This window comes from Schistocerca nitens, chromosome 6 (assembly GCF_023898315.1).
Source record: "Schistocerca nitens isolate TAMUIC-IGC-003100 chromosome 6, iqSchNite1.1, whole genome shotgun sequence".
Classification (NCBI taxonomy): Eukaryota; Metazoa; Arthropoda; class Insecta; order Orthoptera; family Acrididae; genus Schistocerca; species Schistocerca nitens.
The window spans coordinates 448,671,155-448,697,389 of NC_064619.1; the positions used below are offsets into that span (position 1 = coordinate 448,671,155).

At 40.5% G+C, this 26,235-nt stretch overlaps 1 protein-coding gene across 2 annotated transcripts in view; it reads right to left on the minus strand.

The window, feature by feature from the left end:
* LOC126262735 (fanconi-associated nuclease 1-like) overlaps positions 1-26,235 on the minus strand; it is a 151,858-nt gene that overhangs the window by 105,034 nt on the left and 20,589 nt on the right. For both annotated transcript variants that reach the window (XM_049959543.1, XM_049959542.1), the window contains exons 2-3: positions 12,917-13,186; positions 10,338-10,523 (exon numbers count right to left, since the gene is read on the minus strand). In XM_049959543.1, coding sequence (XP_049815500.1) covers positions 10,338-10,523; positions 12,917-13,186 — 456 coding nt within the window. The remainder of the gene's footprint in view (positions 1-10,337; positions 10,524-12,916; positions 13,187-26,235) is intronic.

Below are 26,235 nucleotides of genomic sequence, written 5' to 3' on the forward strand. Positions count from 1 at the left end.
CCAGTGTTTGTTCTGCTATCATATAGTCATACAATAAAGGATCCTTCTTTCTATGTATTCGCAATACATTACATTTGTCTATGTTAAGGGACAGTTGCCACTCCCTGCACCAAGTGCCTATCCGCTGCAGATCTTCCTGCATTTCGCTACAATTTTCTAGTGCTACAACTTCTCTGTATACTACAGCATCATCCGCGAAAAGCCGCATGGAACTTCCGACACTATCTACTAGGTCATTTATATATATTGTGAAAAGCAATGGTCCCATAACACTCCCCTGTGGCACGCCAGAGGTTATTTTAACATCTGTAGATGTCTCTCCATTGATAACAACATGCTGTGTTCTGTTTGCTAAAAACTCTTCAATCCAGCCACACAGCTGGTCTGATATTCCGTAGGCTCTTACTTTGTTTATCAGGCGACAGTGCGGAACTGTATCGAAAGCCTTCCGGAAGTCAAGAAAAATAGCATCTACCTGGGAGCCTGTATCTAATATTTTCTGGGTCTCATGAACAAATAACGCGAGTTGGGTCTCACACGATCGCTGTTTCCGGAATCCATGTTGATTCCTATATAGTAGATTCTGGGTTTCCAAAAACGACATGATACTCGAGCAAAAAACATGTTCTAAAATTCTACAACAGATCGACGTCAGAGATATAGGTCTATAGTTTTGCGCATCTGCTCGACGACCCTTCTTGAAGACTGGGACTACCTGTGCTCTTTTCCAATCATTTGGAACCCTCCGTTCCTCTAGAGACTTGCGGTACACGGCTGTTAGAAGGGGGGCAAGTTCTTTCGCGTATTCTGTGTAGAATCGAATTGGTATCCCGTCAGGTCCAGTGGACTTTCCTCTGTTGAGTGACTTCAGTTGCTTTTCTATTCCTTGGACACTTATTTCGATGTCAGCCATTTTTTCGTTTGTGCGAGGATTTAGAGAAGGAACTGCAGTGCGGTCTTCCTCTGTGAAACAGCTTTGGAAAAAGGTGTTTAGTATTTCAGCTTTACGCGTGTCGTCCTCTGTTTCAATGCCATCATCATCCCGGAGTGTCTGGATATGCTGTTTCGAGCCACTTACTGATTTAACGTAAGACCAGAACTTCCTAGGATTTTCTGTCAAGTCTGTACATAGAATTTTACTTTCGAATTCACTGAACGCTTCTCGCATAGCCCTCCTTACGCTAACTTTGACATTGCTTAGCTTCTCTTTGTCTGAGAGGTTTTGGATGCGTTTAAACTTGGAGTGAAGCTCTCTTTGCTTTCGCAGTAGTTTCCTAACTTTGTTGTTGTACCACGGTGGGTTTTTCCCGTCCCTCACAGTTTTACTCGGCACGTACCTGTCTAAAACGCATTTTACGATTGCCTTGAACTTTTTCCATAAACACTCAACATTGTCAGTGTCGGAACAGAAATTTTCGTTTTGATCTGTTAGGTAGTCTGAAATCTGCCTTCTATTACTCTTGCTAAACAGATAAACCTTCCTCCCTTTTTTTATATTCCTATTAACTTCCATATTCAGGGATGCTACAACGGCCTTATGATCACTGATTCCCTGTTCTGCACTTACGGAGTCAAAAAGTTCGGGTCTATTTGTTGTCAGTAGGTCCAAGATGTTATCTCCACGAGTCGGTTCTCTGTTTAATTGCTCGAGGTAATTTTCGGATAGTGCACTCAGTATAATGTCACTCGATGCTCTGTCCCTACCACCTGTCCTAAACATCTGAGTGTCCCAGTCTATATCTGGTAAACTGAAATCTCCACCTAAGACTATAACATGCTGAGGAAATTTATGTGAAATGTATTCCAAGTTTTCTCTCAGTTGTTCTGCCACTAACGCTGCTGAGTCGGGAGGTTGGTAAAAGGAGCCAATTATTAACCCAGCTCGGTTGTTGAGTGTAACCTCCACCCATAATAATTCACAGGAACTATCCACTTCTACTTCACTACAGGATAAACTACTACTAACAGCGACGAACACTCCACCACCGGTTGCATGCAATCTATCCTTCCTAAACACCGTCTGTACCTTTGTAAAAATTTCGGCAGAATTTATCTCTGGCTTAAGCCAGCTCTCTGTACCTATAACGATTTCAGCTTTGGTGCTTTCTATCAGCGCTTGAAGTTCCGGTACGCAGCTTTGACAGTTTACAATTACAATACCGATTGCTGCTTGGTCCCCGCATGTCCTGACTTTGCTCCGCACCCTTTGAGGCTGTTGCCCTTTCTGTACTTGCCCGAGGCCATCTAACCTAAAAAACCGCCCAGTCCACGCCACACAACCCCTGCTACCCGCGTAGCAGGGCTACCTTGTCTCCCACCTTCCAAACTTCAGGAGTGCTAGTTCTGCAAGGTCTGCAGGAGAGCTTCTGCGAAGTTTGGGAGGTGAGAGACAAGGTACTGGCGGAAATGAAGTTGTGAGGACACTGTAATTCTGTCAGAGACAACTAAGGACTTGAAAGAGCAGTTAAATGGAATGGAGAGTGTCTTGAAAGGAGGATATAAGATGAAAATCAACAAAAGCTAAATGGAGATAATTGAATGTAGCTGACTTAAATCGGATTATGCTGAGGGAATTAGATTAGAAATGAGACAGTTAAAGCAGTATATGAGTTTTGCTATTTGGGCAGCAAAATAACTGATGATGGCCAAAGTAGAGACTGGGAATGGCAAGAAAACCGTTTCTCACGAAGAAGAAATTGTTAACAATGAGTACAGATTTAAATATCAGGAAGTCTTTCCTGAAACTATTTGTACGGAACGTAGCCATATGTGGAAGTGAAACATGAATGATGAACAGTTTAAACAAAAAGAAATAGAAGCTTGTGATATGTGGTGCTACATAAGACTGCTGAAGATTAGATGCGTACATCATGTAACTAATGAGGAGGAGCTTAACAGAATTGAGAAAAGAAATTTGTGGCACAAACTGACTAGAAGAATGAACCGGTTGGCAGGTCACACTCTGAGACATCAAGGGATCACCAATTAATACCGGAAGCAGGCGTGGGGGTAAAAATCATAGAGTGAGACCAAGAGATGAGTACAGCATGTTCAGAAAGACACAGGTTGCATTAGTTACTCAGAGATGAAGACACTTGCACAGGATAGAGTAGCATGGTGAGCTGCATTAAACCAATCTCTGGACTGAAGACCACAACCACTGCAACAGCAACAACAACAACAATGCTAGAATATCATGCAACAATCACAGACTAACATGTGGCACTTGGAATTTAAGATCCTCTACACACCTGGAGTCGTAAAGGTGATGGATAAAGAACTTAACAGGTACAGCTTAGAAATAGTGACACTGCAAGAGATGAGATGGCATGGAGCAGGTATGCATAAAGGTAAGTTCTACAGCTACTTCTATAGTGAGAACAGAGAAGGTAAATATCAACTTTTAGTTGGTTTTGCAGTAGCTAACAGAAAATAAGAGGAAATATCATTGATTTCAAAGATTCCAATGAAAGAATATGGATATGGATGACACCATAAACAGCATTGCAACAGTAGTAGTAGTAGTAGTAGTAGTAGTAGTAGAAGAAGAAGAAGAATTGTACATAGAAGATAGAGTAACAATACTAACAGTGGAGGATAAACTGCTGAGCATGGAAGAGGTATGAGAAGCCATAAAATTGCTGAAGAGAACACAGGCAACATGAATAGATGGCATACCTACAGAGATGCAGGAAGAGGGAAGAGATATCCCACAAGAGAGAGTTTACCACCTAATGTGTTTAATTTGGAGCAGAGAAAGTATCCCGGCAGAATGGAATCAGTCTGTCATTTGCCCAATACTAAAGAAAGGAGATCCAATGAGACACAACAACTACAGAAGAATTATCTTACTAAACATAACTTATAAGATCCTGCACTTGTTGCTGAAGTGGCTGATATCATTCATCGAGGAGGTACTTGGATTTCAACAAGCAGGTTTTAGAAGGGGAAAATCAAATGTATACCAATTACATATAATAAGTCAAATGCTATCAAAGAGCTGGAAATTTCATAGATACATTCACTGTCTTTTTGTTATGTACTTCCAAACAGTGTATGAGAATGCAAACAGGCAAGAAATATGACAAGAACTGGACAGGGCACATGCTCCTAAAAACTAATAAAACTAACACAAGCATGCATACAAGACATAATGTGCCCAATGAAAGTGAATGGAAATACGTTACTATTTCATCGTGAAGACTGGAGTGCGACACGTAAGCTGCCTCTCCCCCCTTCTGTTTAATCTAGTTCTGGAAAGAACACTCAGAAAGATAACAGGTACGGAGACAAGAATACAGCTGGGTAGAAGGATCAACACTTTGGCCTATGTGGATGATGCAGTTTTATTAGCACAGAACGAGGAAGATCTGATTCAGATGGCAAGAGTGTCAATGGAACATGCAATGGGAGTAGGCTTGAACGGGAATACAGATAAGACCAAATACTTCGTTGTGTGCAGAGATAGTGATGGTGAACCTTCAGGTGTAGACAGTAAAATCTTTGACGGAGCAAGAGAGTTCAAATATCTTGGGGCAGTACTCAGTGAAAGTAATAAGAGAGACCAGGAAATAATGGCAAGAATCCAGGCAGGAAACAGGTCACAGTTTGCACTCTGAAAACTGCTGATCTCCCAGCTTCTATTGAGATTTACAAAGATTAGGATCTACAGGACAGTAATACAACTTGTCACGCTACACGGAGCAGAGACCTGCACTATGACACAAAATATAGAAAGAAACCTCCTGACACTTGAGAATTGTGTTCTGACATAGGTCTTTGGGACAATGAAGGATGGAGACGACTGGAGAAAAAGGAAGAGCCACGAACTGGAAGAGTGGTACAAGTCACTTGACATCGTGGCTGTGATTAGAAACTAAGGTGGTATGTGCATGTAATGTGTCAAGACGATCAAATCACCAGGCAGGTGGTGGAAGAAGAGATCAGAAGCAACATATCGAGGGGAAGACCGAGGCTGAGATGGATTGATGGGATCAGAGAGGATTTGTGTATGACGGCACTTCATGGAACAAGGAAGATGGAGGAGGCTGACTGTTGAGGCCGAAAACCGACTTAGGTTTGTGTAACCAACCTAGTAAGTAACAGTTTCTGGGTTGTGTCATGTGAGTGAGAGAGAGGAATGTGCAGAGTTGATAAACATAGTGAACTCTACAAATGAAATTCTCAAGTTGCTAAACAGAGACACTGAAATTCCTTAAAAGAGGAAAATGTGAGGCTCAGAAGTGAAAACAACTCACATGCTGATGAAAATACACATATAGCGATGAAACGCAACAACAAAAACGTATGTCCCCATATTATAACAGACTTCAGTAATATAATAGAAGCTAATGTGTTTGGCAAAACTGCAATTAATGAAAAATGTGAGAAATCAGACAGACAAATATAAATGCACCAGCACAAAATACATAAATAGTACACAGAGTCCTAAACAAATTGTCGAAAGCAAATTTTTAATAATGGGTGATTTTATGCTTCAAGATGTAGTAGCTTCAAGTTGTACAACCAGTGTTCATACAGAGACAAGAATTCAAGTACATAAGCATTTGAGAAATGTTTTGGATGCAAAATAAAAGCAGACAGAAAATGTTAATTATAATGCTAACAACAAAGCAGTTTTCATTAATGGGGAGAAACATTTCATTTGAAGCTAGAGTGAAGAAGGCATGAAACAAGAAATGTGATCAAATCAGCGAAAGACATATTTGCAACATCAAGATTAGTAGTATGTGGCACTATTCATAAAAGAGTAGCAAGCAAAAAATTAATACACAAAATGAACTGCCACATTAAAGAATAGTGTAATAGGCTACAAAAAATATTTAAATATCCAAATACGTTTATAACCACAGACTGTTTAGCACAGGATGGTCTGCACTTGAACATATTAAGGTTTACAAGATTCAGCAAGATATTTATTGACATGTTCACTGAGACTGGAGGGTGTGACAAGTGCCCTTCTTCTTCTTCTTCTTCTTCTTCTTCTTCTTTAAATAAAAAGAAAAACTATTCTTAAAACTACAGGTGAAAATAAAAGCTTGTTTTTGGTTCATTTAAACATACATAGCTCACATAAGAAACAAATAAATGGCAGAGGGGCAAAAATTGATCCACAAATTTTTCTATCAGAAAAGAGAAATATTAAAGTTCTATGCCTAAATGAACAATGGCTAAAAAAAGGCTGCTTCACAATCCTTAATAAATTAGAGAAGTATGATGCAGTGAGTTGCTCTTGTAGAACTAACAAAATTCATGGGTGTTCTTCAAGCTTATTGAAAATTCTTTAACATATACGATAACAAATTACAGTAGAGCGTCGATTATCCGAATGTCGGTCAACCGAACGACCGCTTAACCAAACTGTGTACTCGCTCGCACCTGTTACTCTCCCACCCTACCGTCCATCATCCCCCTCACTCCCAAACCAAGTTTCCCACAGTAGTCGCCGCACTGGGTCCTCGCTGGCGGAACATTGCTTCTAACGGGGCCTTCACAAGGCACTGCTGACCGGCCAAGCCGCCAGTCACTGTGTGTCAACAATCAGCACACTTCTGTCGGCTTGGCACTGGCAGTAGAAGTAGCGGCAGTATCAAAGCTGTTCACAGCAACAGCTGCGCCAGCTTAGAGTTGAGGCATGCCACTCCGCGCAGTTTGAAGGATTGCGCGCCCCCAAGAAGAGCTTCTCACGGTGCAAACAGTCACCTTCTGTTCTCTGTTACGACCACTTGTGTGCTGCTGTGTGAAGAAGTGAACTTGACGATACAAAATGCTTAAATGTAAACGTGTTCTCCTTTCTATGACGGACAAGTACGAGATTATTAAAAGGTTAGAAGAAGATGAATCCGCAACCACTTTATCCAATGAGTACAAGGTGTGTATTGTTCATGCAAAATGCTTGTTTAATAAACTGTGCCTCATACTATATATTCCTACTGAAGTTGCCTTTGTATGTTACTTTGTAATACTAAAAGAGATCCCTGTTTTTATGAATAAATTTACTGTACAGTACTTCTTTTTGGCAAATAAACATGTACAGTTCAATTATCCGAACAAACCAGTTTTCCGAACACCCATGTCCCCCAATTACTTCGGATAATTGACGCTCTACTGTATTTTAATTTTCTAAATACTGAGGACATATTTGGAAGCTGCTGAATAGAATTAAATGGACAAAATATTCTAGTAATTTCAATGTATAGAATTCCAGGTAAAGAAATAACGGAAGTATTTCTATCTGAACTAAGGAGTCTATTATGGAAACTAACAGAAGAGAAAGAGAAAAGGGTTATGATAGCTGCTGATTTTAACATAAACAAAACAAAAATTTATTGATCTGTTTCAAGCATTTGATTTCAAGTTAAACTTCACAGAATTCACCATTCTGACAGATTATATATTTAGTGTTACAAGAAAATTCTCTATAGATTTGGTGATTTCTGGTAGTTCTGCATTGTGTTTTGACCTACCAAAAATAAGTGAACAAGGCAATAGGAAAACATGCATCAGACAATACTATGATTAAAAAAAAAAAAACCTTGTTCTACTGCGATCTTGAAGTAATAACGTGGCCAGTGGATAATTTTATAACAAATTCTAAAAAATATGACAGATTTTGTGGGAGTTTTTTTGCATGAAAAGTTTCTCCCAAAATAGACAACTATTGGTATAAAGTGTCAAGTGCTATAAGAAGACAGTTACACAATGAACTGAAAAGGAACACAAATCTAGATTTTATAAATTAAATAAAATGGTACAAAACCGTATTTAAAAGGGTGGCAATGGTAGTGAAAGATATTGTACACATAAACTCATTCTCAAACAAACAAATAAATCAAAGGCAGTATGAACAGTTATACAGTATGAACTTGAGTGTCATATCTGGTAGTCTGCAAATCTCCAAAATTAAGTTACGTGACAAATCCATAGTAAATTCTTCATAAACATAAGAATATTTCAACAAGGTTTTTTTTATAAATTTATCAAAATCAGATGTTTATGTAAATGGGTCCCCAGGTAAGGTCCAACCCTTCAGTTTCAATCAGGGTAACAGGGAAGCTCTACCTAAATTTGGAGCATTACAGCTAAAGACGTAAAAACAGTAGTATTATCCTTAGGGTCACCATGGCACTGTGTCACTGCCCTACAGAACCTGTGTGGGTAGCAGCTGTATCCTTATACGCGGAAAAGAATGGTAGCTCAAAAACTAACACAGTCTCTGTGCTGATAGTTTATCTATGTCACGCACCAGTCAGCCAAATGTGAGCAGTTGTCTTCCTTCATTTTGTACATAAGTGACTTAAGGCATACTTAGCATGTGGTAGTCATCCTCATGTTTAAAAATTAAAACAAGCAAATTATTAATTACAGACTCATCATCTCCTTCCTATCTTTTCAAGATATGGCCAGAAATAATATAGTGCCTCATTTTTCACGGTATGAGCTATTATCTGTCCTTTAGCTCAGCTTTCATAAAGCATCTTCTTAAAAAACTATATATAGACTCACAAATGAAGTCCTGGAAAAGCAAAGCAGCACATTTTTCTTGTAGATGTATTACGTGATCATGCTAAGGCCTTTAAATATAAGGCTATAAAATTCTATTTTAGAAACTAAAAAAATTGTGGTATTAATGATATCTATCCCTTTTGCATAAACTGAGATATTTTCATAACAGGAGGCATAGGATCACATTTAAAAACTAGACCACAGGTACTGCATCCACCAAGAACAGTGACTTATGCAAAAAGACTTGTCAGATCGAACAACCAGCAATGTTACACTGGCTTATATGAGGGCAGTGCTCCAGGCAGGAGACACATCCCCTACCTCCAAATAAGGTCACAGACACCAACCAATGGTCTTCAGGGTGCCTAAGTAGGTCCGCATAGTGATGAATGAGCAGTTTCGTGTGTTTGCTCATTCGATGTTACTTCGCTATGCTCCAGCTGCAGCACCATACATGAATCTTGTGTTTTCTGTGGACTCACTATGGTTTACTGTGTTGGCCTAATTCTCATTTGCTCCTTACTGATGATCGCACATGGACCATGTATTGGACTTGTACTTGTGCCTGTGTTCAGAAACACAGCTTTATATTACGTTACAATAAAAGCTATAAAAATAAACACAGAAAGGAGGAGATATTAATGGGGTGTCTTGCAATGTATGTTCATCCTCATTCTTGACCATCATAAGTGACCATTAACATTATAAGACTGTTCAAAACTGTAATGTCTGCCAAAGACACCAAAATACAACAATGCCAGGTAATCCCAGATTATAGCTGAAAAACCCTTACAATTGTTCACAAACAAACAGTTTCAGTTTTAATCACACAAAGACTAATATTATCCAATTCTGAACAAATAAAATGACCTAGTGACACCCATAATGTAGCCCAATGTAGCTGTCCAGGTGTATGTTTATTCTACTGGGTCAGAAGAAGGATTTTGCTAAAAGCTACTAACATTCTCAGGTTCTCAGGCTTGTTTATGTGCCTGTTGACAACTGAACTATACAGTGTTTTGTTACTTTTACTCCTTACGTTATATATGTTCCCACTATGACTTTCCACTTCCAAATACCTGTTACTGTATGACAATTGGGTATGTTCACTGTAAAAAGCCTTTGGTCTGATGAGAGACAAGCACCCATAACCACTTGAAAATGATGTAAGGCCATATTGTAATAAATGTACAGTCAATGGCAAATATGAAGACATTTAGAAAATATAGATAACTGTTGATGTATAACATACACTAGTGTGGTCATATGGATATTAAACTAACAACATGAGATAGACAACAGCTATGTAATATAAATGAAGCAGCAGTTCCTTTTTTTCCAGAATAACAGAATTCCTCTTAATTTTATTATGTTTAATTTACATTGAGTGGACATACAGTTTATGGCATTTTAATGACAATTAATAATTTGCATAGTTTCTAAACGCAGTTTGATTTTATTGATGTATACAATGATATTGATTTCATTCTCCTGGCAACTCTTCAATATATTAGGATTTAAGGGAAACACTAAATAAATGAAAGAATGAACCCAATAGCAATTTACTCATTATCTGAGCTTTCATACATGCAATGACTATGTGTATTGCATGCCACAGAGTCACACGTGAGACATTTCATTGATGTACTGAAAGATCAATGTAGCTTTTGGTTCTAGAAAATATGAAATCATGAAGCTACAAAGGACACTTTCATTTCTGAACATATTTTCAAGTAGAACAGGATTAGACAAATATGAATTATTCCTGCCACTTATTCCCTACTTAACACATTGCAGGAAATATTAATTACCTGTGGGCTGTCAAATAGTGCTCGACGAGGACCTTTGCTGTTAAAAAATGAGGTAAGAGGAGGCTGCCGAAAGTAACGCAGGGGCGAATTCTTACTGAGACGTTTGCTTGGTGATCCACGTCCTATTCCAAATTTCCGTGGACTCTTGCTAACCTTCTGGGAGAGTGATATAGAATCACTTTCAACCTAAAATGAATCACAAATCAACTGAGTATATCATTATATGAAAATATAAGACACAGACACAAGAAACAGACTTTTAATACCTCATTGCCATTGCAGTTAATAACCTCATAACCTCCAAAGACTGAAATTTTAGCAAACTGAAGTGTTATAAAAATTGAATTACCTGATACACTTTTTAATGCGCCTGGTGGAGCCATATCAGTGAGAACCCTCCAAGTGACTTCAAGTTTTTGACTGAGAACCAAGTTTGTGCTTAGCACAAGCCATTCTACACCCTCTCATTTCTGCCAAAGCACTAGTTCTGCAGCATTATGGGGAAGTACATATGGATTTAAAAAGTATGGGTGAAAGGTACTGAAATGCTGCAGCTATTCGTTTGGCCATAAAGCACTGACAGATGGGTCAGTTTGTATACTGTTTCCTGCAAGAGGTGGTGATCGAGATCTGAGTCCCAGTCAAATACATGGTTTCAGTATCAGGTGTACCTGAATTTATTTGTAAATTTTATTAAGATCTGGATAAGGGAAGATTTACCATAATTCTACTATAATAGTCATGGGTGAGAGTGAGCTGAGATGAAATGAAATGTAGGCAACCAATGCTCTTTGGGAATTTACTTTTTGTTTAGCAGTTATTGTCTGGTGTTCTCTTCTATTACATATTGAGAGATTTCCTCAGGAGTTATTGGTCAGCTTACAACAACTATCATCATTACTGGAAGGGGACAGTAACAAATAAATACTGGACCACTCTAAAACCCAGAATCAAATGATGAAAACAAGAAACAGTACTATGTCATATGCAGAAGTTATATGTATATCAACTGTTCTAGAAATTTCTTGAAAGACAACATTACATCTACAAAGACTGTCCCCTTTCATAAAATAGTGTTTATTAAACCACTATTAGACTGTTTTAGCAATACATGCATATTCAAGGGGACAAGTCGATGTTTGGCTGTCATGTGATACATAAGCACGGTTTTTCTATTTGAAGATGTCCATATAGCTGAAATTGACCAATAGTTGTTAGAGCAAACTCTCTATTTACAATCAGAAACAATAGTCTTTGAGAAATTAAAAAGGACTACGGTGCTTCAAAAACAGATTACAAGATTAATATCAAGTAAAGCAAAGCAAAACTTAACAGAATGCAATCAAATCAAGAGAAGACAATGGTGAGAGAATTAGATCAGGAAACGAGACACTAAATGGAGTAGGTACGTTTGCTTTTCAGGTAGCAAAACAGCTTACAATAGCTGAAGAGAGACGAAATAAAATGCAGACTGGCAATAGTATGAAAAGTGTTTCTGAATAAATAGAAGAATTTAATAAAATGCAGACTGGCAATAGTATGAAAAGTGTTTCTGAATAAATAGAACAATTTGTTAACATCAAATATAAATTTAAATGCTAGGAAGTCTTTTCTGAAGGTATTTTTCTGGAGTGCCACCTTGCACAGTATGAAACCTGAATGATGAACAGTTCGGGCAAGAAGAGAATAAAAGCTTTAGGCATGTGGTGCTACAGAACGATGCTAAAGATTATATGGGTAGATCACATAACTAATGGAAAAATACTGAATCAAACTAAGGGAAAAGAAATTTATTGAAAGAAAAGAATTTTTATGGCACAGCTTGACTAAAAAAAGGAATCGGTTGATAGAACACATTCTGTGGAATCAAGGAATTGTCAGTTTTTACAAGGGCGTGAGAGAGAGAGAGAGAGAGAGAGAGAGAGAGAGAGAGAGAGAGAGAGAGAGTTTTGTGGTTGTGTGTGTGTGTGTGTGTGTGTGTGTGTGTGTGTGTGTGTGTGTGCGCGTGCGTGTTTGTGTGTGTGCGCGCGCACGCACGCACGCGCACAAACATGCCCCTGTGGAGTGGCAGGGTATTATAGAGCGAGGCCAAGCCTCGAATGCAGTAAGCAGGAACAAGAGGATGTAGGCTGCAGTAGTCATGCAGAAATGAAGAGGCTTGCATAGGATAGATTGGTGCAGAGACCTGGATCAAACCAGTTTTCACGCTAAAAACCACAACAACAGTGTGGTACCAAACCCCAAAATATTACCTGTATCTGGAAAATTCAACTGGCCACCAAAGTCCACAATGTGTGAAACAAAAACCTTGCAGATCACCTACTTTCACATATCTAACTGTTCACTGCTGAAAAATTATGTTATGCAGGTAATACTTCATGACAGTTGTTCTTTGACAGGTATGATACATTACTTCTTATATATAAATAAAAATTACTCACAGAAATTGTGAACAGTATTTTAAAACCACAACACTGAAGTGCATTTTGCAATCAGTATCATTTTTCTTCATTGTTTCATAAAAAACTTATGTTCTACAAGATTGCACCTCAAATCATAATTTTCGTCAAATGACTTACCGTGTCTGGAAGAAGTGATACAGATAAATGTAAATCAATCTTGCCACGAAACTGTGTTGATGTTACTACATTTACTGGACTGCTTTTTGTTGCTGCAGTCTGTGTGCCCTTTCGAGCTTTCTTTGCTTGATGAGGATATGGAGTGGATGATGTCTTTGGACCCTTCACAGATACTGTTGTCTCACTGACACTGACCTCCACATGTTCTTTCCTTCTCTTTAAATTCTGCTGGTGAGTGGACCCTGTCTGCATCTTGCCATGATGAGCTGCCTGCAACAGATATAATGTTTGAGTATGCTACACTAAAAAGTAATATAATCTTTAGCCTTGAACATCACACCACATGTTTTAGGCTAAATACATACAATTAAGTTGTGACTTTCAGGTAGAAGTAACTGCTACAAAATGCGGATGCACAAATCTCAAGCTTCTTCAACAACTGTCCACTCAAAAATACAGGTACTGTTTGAATGACAAGATCCACGATTGAACATCTGTCACACAATCAATTTGCAAGCTGCAAGAGGACTCACGAGATCGCCCACCTTGTTGGCAAAGAGTCATATTGCTTTTAAAGTGATTGTAGGGTGAACAATTTCAAAAAATTAAAATCTGCCCCTTGTCATTCCAATTACAATGCTGATAAGCTACAGAATTACCTAGATTTCTATAGTGTTTGTAACCAAGGCAAACAAACAGTACAAGTAGCAAGTAACAACTGTATGTATATTAAGTTTAATAAACAGAATATATGAACAAAGTTTCTTGGATTTGAGTTTGCACTACTTGGTTCAGCTTACATGTAAATCTCTGACATTGCACTGGAATGTTCTCACATAGACAAAGTCCACGAAGCTAGAGTCGGCGGTGAGCAGTAACTTGCGTGAAGACAATGATCTCCAGTTGGACACGGTTGGCAGTGACCAGCACGTTGCACGATGATAGACAAAGTCCGCGAGGCTGTGGCTGTCAGTGAGTGGCAGGATGCTCGAGGGTGGGTGAAGTTTGAGAGGCAACGACGCATTTGGCGATGGTTTGGCTGCTTGGATGCTGGAGTGAGATATTCCTCATTCAGCACAGCAATGCAAATTCTGATTCGTGGGCAGATAGGTGTGGCCAGCGTAAGCCTGCAAGATGAAAGGATTGTACAGCAACCAACCTAAATAACCAACCTGTGGAAGGATACTGGCATGAGGGCACTGCAGGCACGTGATTCTCAGAAGTGAGGTAGTGTCATGATGGTAGCACTGTTTGCAGACATGCTTACGCCTCTAGCAGCAAGCTACGGCTCCGTGGCAGTTGCTGAAGTTTGGCTGAAAAAGCGGGATGGAGCTCCAGCATCCTGTGGTGCACGACTGTACGATTGATGGCTATGTTTCAGGCAGTAGCCAGCAGACACAGCATCCCTCAGTCCCAAGGGGAGATGATGTGGCGTCCAAAGGGAGGAGGTGGCCCTCAGTTGGTGCACAGTCCACGGATCGGGTACTTGTGAAGGTAGAGGCCTGGGCCCAGGGAGTGTTCATCAAAGGCGGTCGGCTCTGATGCCCCAGTGACTGATGGGTCTGGCTCAGAGATGTGTAGTGTTGTCATCTGGAAAGGCTGACCTGGTTGCCAAGGGCAGTGATAGAAATGTGGTGTCACTGTCACAGAAGGTCAATCTGGCCACCAAAGGTGGCGATGGAGGCAGGACCTGGCATCGTCTGGGTGTGAATCGAAGTTTCAAGGAGTTCGTAACCACCGCCCCAGGAAAGTCTAGCTGTTAGCCCATGTAGAGTTGCAGATGAGGAACAGCTGAAGCCCTACGTAACACGAAAGGTCGCTGTGGCCACACGTGGTACCACGGCATGGAAAACAGCAAAGTGTGCCCTGACTTGGCGTACGGAAATGAAAGTTTGAAGGAAGGTAGGTAGCCCGGTCCCATGAATGTGGCTCTTAGGCTGCAGAGCACTGCTGAAGTACCTTCACCCTATCAGCATCAGAAGTCCCTGAGAAATGTTCAGTGGAGGGAGTCTAGAAGCACTGAGAGCGCCATATAACATGCATCCTGAAGGGAATGGTCATGGAAGAGTGGTGAAGGCTCCAGAGATGTTGGCAGAGTGTCAGGTTAGTACAGCAGTGGTGGCAGGGATGATGGCAGCAGTGCCAGTACCTGTGGCGGAGGCGTGTTTATAAATGTAAATGTGAACAGGGGGTCAGTAAGCAGTGTGAAGGCTGCTGCTGATTGTGGATTGTGTAGATGAGTACTGAGAATTTGAACAGTAGGACGAACGGGCATTGAGGAAGACACTACAGAATGTTTATAGTGCACAGGAGCACAAAAATTGTTGTAATAGGCATTGAGTTGGTCCCATAAGTGGACAGAGTAGCAAGTTCTGCACCAAGGTTACAGAACTGAAGAGTGCAATAGATATAAGCACCAGGGTAAGCAAGGTGAAACACTCATTATTGAGCAGCGTCTCGAGTTGCACGGGCCTCAAAGTATTATTCCAACGGTGTGAGGAAGGAAAGCCTTGGCTCAAACTCTTCACTGAATTCCTGAAGTAACAGTGGCTGTGTCATTGACACCTGTGGGAAGGTAGTGTCTGGGCAGGTTAACTTCTATAAGAAAAGCTTGGAGTAATGTTGCAGCTGCTGTAAGCAAACCAGGAGCTGCACTAAGACATCTGAGGGCTGTGATGCAATACTCCTCTGTGTGATTAGTGGCTGTGTCACAGGCAATAGCAGGGAACACAGCAGTTTCCCAATTACAAAAAGCCATTCAAAACCGAACAAAATATGGTTCATCATAGAAAACTGCTCTGGTAAATTACATGAAATTTTTTCAGTTTAACTGAATCTAGTCATCATTTAAATTAGTGTACTGTTGTTTTTGAAGACAACAGTTAAAGAATGAAAATTGAATAAAATAATAGTCTTTCTCACACGCTTTTAGTTAATAATTTAGGAGCTATGTGGTTCTTCTCTCTGGTATTCTGTAATAATATTCCAAGTCATCAAAAATTAAACTGATAAATTTCTATAAGTAATGAATCATTTGCTTGCTTTTATTTTTAATCATAATATAAGAACCAGTTTCTATTTTTCCACGATGAATTTCCTATTTTCTTTAATTGTTTCCATCTCAGACATTCCCACCATACTTCTGAGTGCAGAATTAGCAACAAAACCACCAGTAATAACTGAAATCCATGGAGGCAACCACCAAGTGACCTATATGGGCATAGAAAACACCTTATTTCTGCAGATAGTATGCTGCTTATGATGCAACAGTTAAGAAGCATAAATAAAATGAATGTAGCTTCTGTGGCAACTTGCTGATATATTGCCTGCAGCTTCTGTATCAGGTTCTTTGTTCAACATTTTTTTAGCAATTTTCCTGAAGTTTCGTCAGCATGAGTGGCTGTCACTGTCGAAGGTTCACCCTCCATTTCTGGTGGTGAACTGGAGTCAGAGATTATATGTGCCTGTCACATCTGAAGGTTTTTCTCTGGTCATTACCATTGTGGTTGGCAATGTTGCAATGTGAATATCATACCTCTGACACTAGCCAGCTCAGTACTACGCAGGGTACTGATTAACGGGCTGTGGCACTATCCCAGCAAGCCTCACAGACCAGTTCTGATCCTTGGCCTGCCAGAAACTCCACTATATCCTATCAACTGCACAAATAATTTTACACTTAGTTGCTGCACTAACAATTCTGGGACAATGATGTAGCAGATAGTTAAGCTTAGCCAGTAATTTTCATCAGACTCTGGCTAAGGCACAAATATACAGTATATGATGAATATGTTTTTAAAATATTAGCCTTACATTTCCATATCTTTGGTCAATAAAGATGAGGAACAATATTTCTTCTAATTCGTGAGTAATTCAGTTAGGTTCAACGTAATGAGGAACTAATAATGATGTCCTTATATGTGCATTTTCTGCATCTGTATATTAGTGTTGTTATACTACTTCATGCTGGATTCATTGTGTTCCAACCCTCCACATCTAGTGATATCACTGTCAATGGGCTGTTAAATCCTAATCATCCTTCTTTTCTTCTAAGAAATGTGTGTCCTGTGTAAAGCTGATGACTATGCAAGATTACTTGATTGCAGAAAGATCAACGCAGTTAACATCTCACAATAAGCTGAAATGTGAATTCTGCCATCAGATGGTCTTCAAAAGGAATGAACACCTAGGAATGTTGCCACTATTCAACTAGTCAGCTTCAAAGGTGAGTGATACAGTAATCAAATATTAGTAGTACCAAAAAGCCACTTAAACCACTAAAACTCAGCTCTGCCCAAGGACCAATGAATCTCGTCATGTTTCACACAATATTTCAAATGCTAAATCATAATTTTCCACACAATCTTCAAACACAGAACTCTTTACAGCAATTGCAAAAATAGTAGAGCTAACAAGGGATTCAGTATTTTGAGATTTTTAACAGCTTTAAAATCAGCATGACATGGGAACATAGCTAGGTTTATCAGTGAAAACATCAAGATAAGTAGAACACAGATTTTTGTATTTAATAGACAGCCAACCACTGACACAGAAGTAAATTGCTCAATGGATGGTATTATTTACAATTACAGATTTTTTTGCAACGTCAGAGTTATATGTGGAAAAGTGTTACTAGATTTTTTTTAAAAAAGTTAGCAATTACTAGTAAGAACAGACAGAATTTCAACATGGTACGGAAGCTGACAGCCAACTTTTAATTCAAATGTTGTACTATGATATCTACAAAAATAATCAATTTTCGAAAATATTCAGTAATTGGATGCACAAAAAAATCTTGTTACCATATGGTGGCATGAGAAAACGCACCAAAAAATATTGAATTTTGCAAGCTTTCGAAGCCAGTGGCTCTTTCTTCTGACGGGATGGTTGAAGTGGAAGGAAGAAGGGTGAAGAAAAATGACTGATGAGGTTTAGGAAATGAGGAGAGTTCGGAAAAGTCACCCGGAACTTCAGGTCAGGGGAGACTTACTGGATGGATGAGAAGGAAACATTGATTGTTGGGGAATGCACCAGACGAAATTTGAAAACCTGAGAGCTTAAAAGTGGATGAGAGATTAGTGATGAAACATCATGCAGGAGTTAATAAGAGTGGAAAGCTAAGGGCATTGTAGATGGCAGAGGAGGGGTGCAAGGAAAACTATACAGATGAGAAAATAAAAGATATAGAAAACTAAAAGGGAGTATGGAAAGGAATAGTTACTCAGAAGAAATGCTGAGAGTAAAGAAACTCCTATCACATATTACATTCGGTCCTTTCGAAAATGTGCTTTTGCACTATCAAAACTAAGGTCCTACACTCTGTCTCTCAAAACCTGCTTGTCACTGGGAGTTATCCCCAAAGGCCTAACATTGGAAGTCCCTGTTTCTGGATTTAATCCTTATTTACACCAATCCCTTTTACAACTGCACTTACCCGGCTAACCTGTGACCCATATGCCTCAACTGCCAATTTTCACTCCACCAGACTTCTATCCTCCCACAAAATCCTGCAGTTCCCTTGGATGGTATCATCCACCTGGTCAACTTCAAACTGCAACAACATGCAAAAGTTCACCTCAAAAATCTGTCCTACCTTTTCCTGAACTACCTCAACCTAAACAGCCACACCATCAACCACCATTGCTCTCCTACAAAGTGATCTATCACAAGACACAGTCACAACAGTACGGTATTCTCAACCTCTCATCTAAGACACTCTCGCCTCCTGAATTATCTACATTATACAAGCGTCTCACTTTCAGCCCTAAACCTACATTTAATTATGTTGCTTTGATGAAGGACCTACATCTCTTCATATGCAATGTCAACTGGAAATATCACTCAGCAACCCAATCCCAAAACCTTTGCAACAGCAATCCCAAAACCTTTCCAACAGCAAACCTGACACTGAACCCAGCCTTGAACCCATGATTCTGAATGGATCCACCACAACCTCAAAAATCATGCCTTACAAGCCTTCCAAGAATTCTGAACATCCAGCACTGCTTCACAATCCTTCCTTAGGTCCCTACAATATGATCATAACTTGTCCTCTGCTGAACTCCAGGCTCTTCATTTCCTAAAAACTGATGACTCCATCATTATCCTCCAAGCGGGCGAGGGATCTACTAATGTGGAACTTAACTGACAGGAGTATTTAAGCAAGGGTCTATGCCAGCTGTCCGACACCTCTATGTACAGCATCTGGCCATCAAGATCCCATCCCTTTAACAAAAACTGACTTACAGTCCCTCCTTAAAAACTCAGTTCCTCACAAGGATTAACACCTCAAGCCACAGAACTTCTTATCCCACCCAAACCATAACCTTCCCCCCCCCCCCCCCCCCCCTTCCTCCTAAGATCCACAAATACAATCACCCTCGTTTCCCATAGTTGCTAGATTTGAAGCACCCACCAAACATATAAGTGCCTTAGTTGATCAACACCTCCAACCTACAGTATAATGACTTCCCTCCTATATTAAAGACACCAACCGTTTTCTAGATCATCTGAAATATGTGCCTGTCCCCTTCCTACTACACACCTTCCTTGTCACCACTTCTGCCTCCCTCTACACCAACAACCTCTGTGTACATGGTTGAACATTTGCTCAAGCAGCTCCCACCTGACTCCAGACTTATGACACCTCATCCTTCCTGTTCTTCTTAATTACTTTTTTCCTTGCTAACAACAACTAATTTACCTTTGAGGGGCAGACATACAAACAGTTCAGAGACAGTGCCATACAAACCAGGATGACTCCTCCCAAAGCCAAACTTTTCATGGCTTGCTTGAAGGGTGCTTTCTTGGGATCCATGAGGCTTCAACCCCTCCTTTCGGTTAAGTACGTTGGTGACATCTTTGCCATATGGACTCATGGTGAGGCTGACCAGTTAAAATTCTTAGAATCTCTAAATACATTCTTCCAGTTAAATTTCACATGGTCCTATTCCAAACCTCTGCTGCTTTTCTTGATGTTGACCTCACCCTCACCGAGTGTCAGCTACACACTTCTGTTCACTTTAAACTTACTAACAAACAACAATATTTACATTCTGACAATTGCCATCTTTTCCATGTCAAAGTTCCCTTGCATATATGACTCAGTAGAGGTAGCATTTTGTATTGGAAAAGGTAGAGTAACTTTGATTTTCAGGTATGTTCTATGTATTACCCCTCTTGTGAAAAATGTAACTTTTAGACCTTCTCCCCACTCTGTGTTATCTGCCATTTTCAAAAATCACCATGCAGTGACTCTTCTTACAGATTCTCCTCAATAAATCGCTTCCACTGTATTCTATGATAAAATGTGCCATTATCAATTTAAAAAGGCATTAAATTTACTCCAAGTTTCATACACGATAGGTTGGAAAATTTGGAAGAGCTACTGAGATACGAGTCAGTGAAAACCTGCAAAAATCTCAAGCAATCGTGAAAAGTCAGATATGTCAGTGGTTTCACCTTAATAACTTTCATTCAGTGCATTTTTTTGCACAATGCATAATAACCAGTGTCATACAGAATTTATTTTCCCTGAAGATTCATAGAAAATATCTGTAATTGCTTCATACACATGTCGAGAAATATTGCGTTAACAATTTTAGTGAAAGTGGACTCGAAACTGAAAATACCATCCTCAGTCAAAATAGTATTCCTTAATGTAATATCTTTATGCCATCACATATGCAATACATACATATAGTTCAGGAGTGTCATGTAATTTCAGGAGAATAAGTACTTTTGAGAAAGAAAAACACAAGTTCTCTACACTTTCACATGTACTTATATTTCAACAAAATTGAGTTTGAAAATAGATCTTAAATTTTATTTTAGTAATATATACAAAATTTTATGTTAAAAATTCATCAATTTCAGTTGAGTTGGCTCAGATGTGGTTCATGTGTACAATTCATCAGTTAGACCAATAGGCTTCACTATCTAACTTGTCTTCTACAATGTTGAATTCCACCTCTGGCGCATTATTGAAGGGTTCGATTCCAAGACAAACATGTACAATGTAGCATTGAGGCCCCAAATCATTTGTTGCAGTGCCTGTGAAGCTGGTACACAATGTGATCAAAAGTATCGTTACAACTGGCTGAAAATGACTTACAAGTTCGTGACGCCCTCCATCGGTAATGTTGGAATTCAATATGGTCTTGGCCCACCCTTAAGCCTTGATGACAGCTTCCACTCTCACAGCCATACGTTCAATCAGTAGCTGGAAGGTTTCTTGGGGAATGGCAACCCATTCTTCACAGAGTGCTGCACTGAGGGGAGGTATTGATGTCAGTTGGTGAGGCCTGGCACAAAGTTGGCATTCCAAAACATCCCAAAGGTGTTCTATGGGATTCAGGTCAGGACTCTGTACAGGCCAGTCCATTACAGGGATGTTATTGTAGTGTAACCACTCTGCCACAGGTTGTGAATTATGAATAGGTGCTCAATTGAGTTGAAAGATTCAATCACCATCCCCAAATTGCTCCTCAACAGTGGGAAGCAAGAAGGCGCTTAAAACATCAATGTAGGCCTGTGTTGTGATAGTGCCAAGCAAAACAACAAGGGGTGCAAGCCTCCTCCATGAAAAACATGACCAAACCATAACACCACCGCCTCTGAACTTTACTGTTGGCACTACACACATTGGCAGATGACGTTCATTGGGCATTCGCCATACCCACACCCTGCCATTGGATCGCCACATTGTGTACCGTGATTAGTCACTCCACATAACAGTTCAGTCGTCCAATGTTTACCCTCCTTACACCAAGTGAGGCATTGTTTGGCATTTACCAGCATGATGTGCGGCTTATGAGCAGCCGCTCGACCATGAAATCCAGGTTTTCTCACTTCCTGCCTTACTGTCATAATACTTGCAGTGGACCCTGATGCAGTTTGGAATTCCTGTGGGATGGTCTGGATAGATGCCTCCCTATAACACATTACGACCCTCTTCAACTGTCGGCTGTCTCTGTCAGTCAACAGACGAGGTCAGCCTGTACGGTTTTGTGCTGTACATGTCCCTTCACGTTTCCACTTCAGTATCACATCAGAAACAGTGGACCTAGGGATGCTTAGGAGCATGGGAATCTCACATACAGATGTATGTTTGAGTGACACCCTATCACCTGACCATGTTTGAAGTCTGTGAGTTCCGTGGAGTGCCCCATTCTGCTCTCTCATGACGTCTAATGACTACTGAGGTTGCTGATATGGAGTACCTGGCAGTAGATGGCAGCACAATGCGCTTTATACAAAAAACGTATGTTTTTGGAGGTATCCGGATATTTTTGATCACATAGTGTAATTTATTCATTGTCACTGGCACCAACAAATGTCCTTCTTCCCCACTTGAGGGCATTTCTTTTCATATCCCAGCCACGTTTGAAATTGTCAATAAGTCTTATATGCATGATATTGAACTGCACCCCAGCCAAATCTTCTATCTCCTGCTTGGTGACCATTTCTGATTGCTGAAATTTCTTCTGAAGCAATGAGATGAAGCAGGATTTTTTTTTTCTCCCATTCGATAACAATTTATCATTTGGCATTTGAGGAAATATATCACCATCAAAGAGAGCTTCTGCACAAGATTGTAGCCTGAAACAATGGGCTCTTTTGGTGCTATTATTAGTTTCCTCTGTTGGGTACCCATCGAAGACAACCACAGGATTTTGACCATAATGTCATCGTATTCAGATCAAAAATCTTTTAAAAATATCAGGAAAACATTAGCTCGGACTCCAGCCATCATCTGTCACATCACTTTTGCTCCTTCCCATTTCTGCGTCACTTGGTAAGGGCATGAAGGCAGAGTACAATGTGGACCTTGCCCCTTCCTCAGAAAAAAAGTGACAATGGAAAGTGAGAAAGTCTGACTCAAAATATTTTTCTCATCATCACACAGCTTAGAGGTATCATGCTGTAGAAAAGCATGAGATGATCCGGACCTACTTTTCATTTCTTTGTGTTTATACGACTGGCAGTGATCTTTGAAATTCAAATGGTCCATGTGTAGATTGGGGAGCCTCTTTGGAGGTAAGCTGCTGTCACCTTGTCATTATTATGTCTCATGTGACATGAAGACTGAACCTGGAATTAATTCATGCTATTTCGAAAATCAGAATGTGTTGAAAGTTAACACTTTGCACTCAACTCAGGTAGCCTATTTACACCTCTCCCTTTCATGAACAACATTTGACCTTCACTCAGACCCTCAGCACAGATAAAGCACACAGCCCAATGTGAATCTGACATTTTGAATGAATGAACACATACTACAATACAGCACGAACATACACTCTCAGCAGTCAAACAGTAGCTGACAGAAACTTTGCAGAACTCCAAGGGCTGTCCAGTGGAAGGGGCAATGCTGGAGAGAGGAAGGGTGAGGAAAGACGGGGAAGTCCACCATGATGGACTCTTTCTCCTTCCATCTGTGCCAATATAGAAAAGTTTCCTTATCCCTAGACAGAACCCAGTCCCATATACTGTTCCTGCATTGTTTCTTGGCTCATGGAATCCCCCCAAATGGCCTTACCATCAAATTACCTGTCTCCGGCTGCCACCCCTCCTTCCACAATGACCTCCATCTGTTCAGATTCCGCCAATCCTTAGCCCTCACCAACATAGCCCTGCAAAACCATATTAATCAGGCCCAAACCTCTTTGCAATACCTTCTCTCCTGCTATGCAATCCCAAATTCCTGGATCCATAACACACATTGAAACTTTGGCTCTCCAGGAACTAGAGCAACATGTACAACACCACCTCAAAAAACTCTCCAACCTGCTCACTTCCTACTCCCACATTGGAATACCGCTGTCCACCACCTCTACAACAATCTCCGAACCTCCCCCATGTACCCTCATAGCGGACAAACCCCATCTTGCAGACCTATTACATTTACTCCAACCTCCATAACTCCCTCTCACCACTACACAGGAACCAGAACCTAAACAGACCTGAAGCGCAATCATGAACCTTTCCTCCAAAAGCCTTAGCCCCACAGAAATATCAGTCCTTTCCAAAAGCCTCACCTTTTGCCCCACCCCTAAATTTAATCATGTTGGACTTGTTAAAGACCTTCCCTCCTTCTCCCAGCCGATACTATGGAAACACTTTTTTGCCACCAATGCTACCGATCAGATCCAACCAAAGACCATTGTTGAACCGAGTCAGGCAGGCCTGACTCAGTTCACTCATCCATCTAACTGTGGTCCACCCCCACTGCCCCCAAATCATCCCCTGTTAACTTTCCAGAATTCCTTAACTTCGAACCTTGCCTCACCACAATTCCCCAAATCGATTGACATGCAAACTAGCCTTACATGAACAGAAATATCCACAAGCCACCACCTAAAACCTGATCCTGACCTAATAATCTTAGCTGCTGACAAAGACTACAGCACTGTTGTTTTGAACCGCAAGGGTTACCAGGCAGAAGGACTCTGCCAGCTGTCAGATTCATCCATCTACAAACCCTGCCACAGTGACCCCATTCCAGAAATCCAGCAGAATCTCCAGTCTCTCCGCAAATCCTTAGGCCCATACCAGAACCTATTCCCAGAGTCCAACTCTCTCATCACCCCTACCACTCCACACACTCCTATCCTTTCCATGCTTCCTACAGTCCATAAACCCAACCACCCAGGACACCCCATTGTGGCTGGTTACCGTGTCCCCACTGAAAGAATTCTGTTCTCATAGCCCAGTACCTTGATCCTATAACCTGCACCTATCCTCCTACAAAAAAGATACCAACCATTTTCTCCACCTACTCTCCACAGTTCCTGTTCCTTTACCACAGGGTACCCTGCTCGTCACTATTGATGCCACTTCCCTTTACATGAACATCCCTAATGTGCATGGCCTTACTCCTATTAAACACTAACTTTCCCAACACCCGATGGATTCCAAACCAACCACCTCCTTCCTAGTTGCCACAATCAACTATATCCTCACCCACAATTACTTCTCCTTTGAAGCCATTACCTACAAACAAATCCGGGGTACAGCTATGGACACCCGCATGGCACCATCCTGTACCAACTTATTCATGGACCATCTAGAGGAACCCTTCCTAAACACCCAAAATCCCAAATCCCTCACCTGGTTCAGATTCACTGACGACATCTTAGTCATCTGGATGAAGGGTGAGGACACCCTATCCATTTTCCTCCAGAACTTCAACACCTTCTCCCCCATTTTCTTCACTGGCCCTACTCAACCCATCAAACCATCTTCCTCGATGTTGACCTCCACCTCAAATTTGGCTCCATCAGTACCTCTGTCCATATCAAACCTACCAACCACCAGCAATACCTCCACTTTGACAGCTGCCACCCACTCCTTATCAAGAAGTCCCTTCTATACAGCCTAGCCACCCATGGCCATCGATCTCTGTAGTGGCGAGCGGTCTGTCTCGAAATATACAGAGGGTTACACTGAGGCCTTTACAGATCATAATTACCCTCTTAACCTTGTACAAAACAGATTTCCCCAACACCTCTCAAAGTCCCATCGTCCAGCGACAGAGGAGCATTCCCCTCGTGACTCAGTACCAGCCAGGACTGGAACAACTGAATTATATTCTCTGTCAGTATTTTGACTACCTCTTGTCATGCCATGAAATGCGAAATGTTCAACCTACTATCCTTCCCACCCCTCCACAGTGGTGTTCCGCCACCCAATGAACCAGGTCTATATTCTTTAGTGATGAGACCCAAAATGCCTTTTGCAGAAAATTTCCTAGATTGGGTTTATGAAGAGGTTTTACCATCAATTAGGAAACATTGTGAATATAAAAAGAAAGAGAGAATAACTCAGTTGGAAAATTGAAATAAAATCAAAGATGAAAGTATAGAAGGTTTCAGAGAAGTAATTTGTGATGCAGTTGGAATAATAAACGAAAGAAATGAAGAAATATCCTTGTCCATCACTACACAACTCCTCTCCTTGCCTCATAGCTCATAACCCTGTAATAGACCTAGATGCAACACCTGCCCCATGCATCCTCCCACCACCACAGCTTTGTATATCAGTAGCTGTTCTGAATTTTCCAACATGTTACATATGAAATTTGTAGGAAATTTAACACTCTTTACAACTGATAAGGGGAAGATTTTTGCCTAGAATGCACAGAAGGCGAGATACTGAGGAAAAATTGAGAAGTGTGCCATTTCTTGGTGTTTTTTTCATGATGGCGGGTAAAGCACAAGAGGGAGAAGGTCTCAAACTTGGACTTTTCATGAGAGGGGTAATAAATACAGTGTACCGGAAAATCAAAATTATTCCACCTTTTGCAACACAACCCCTTT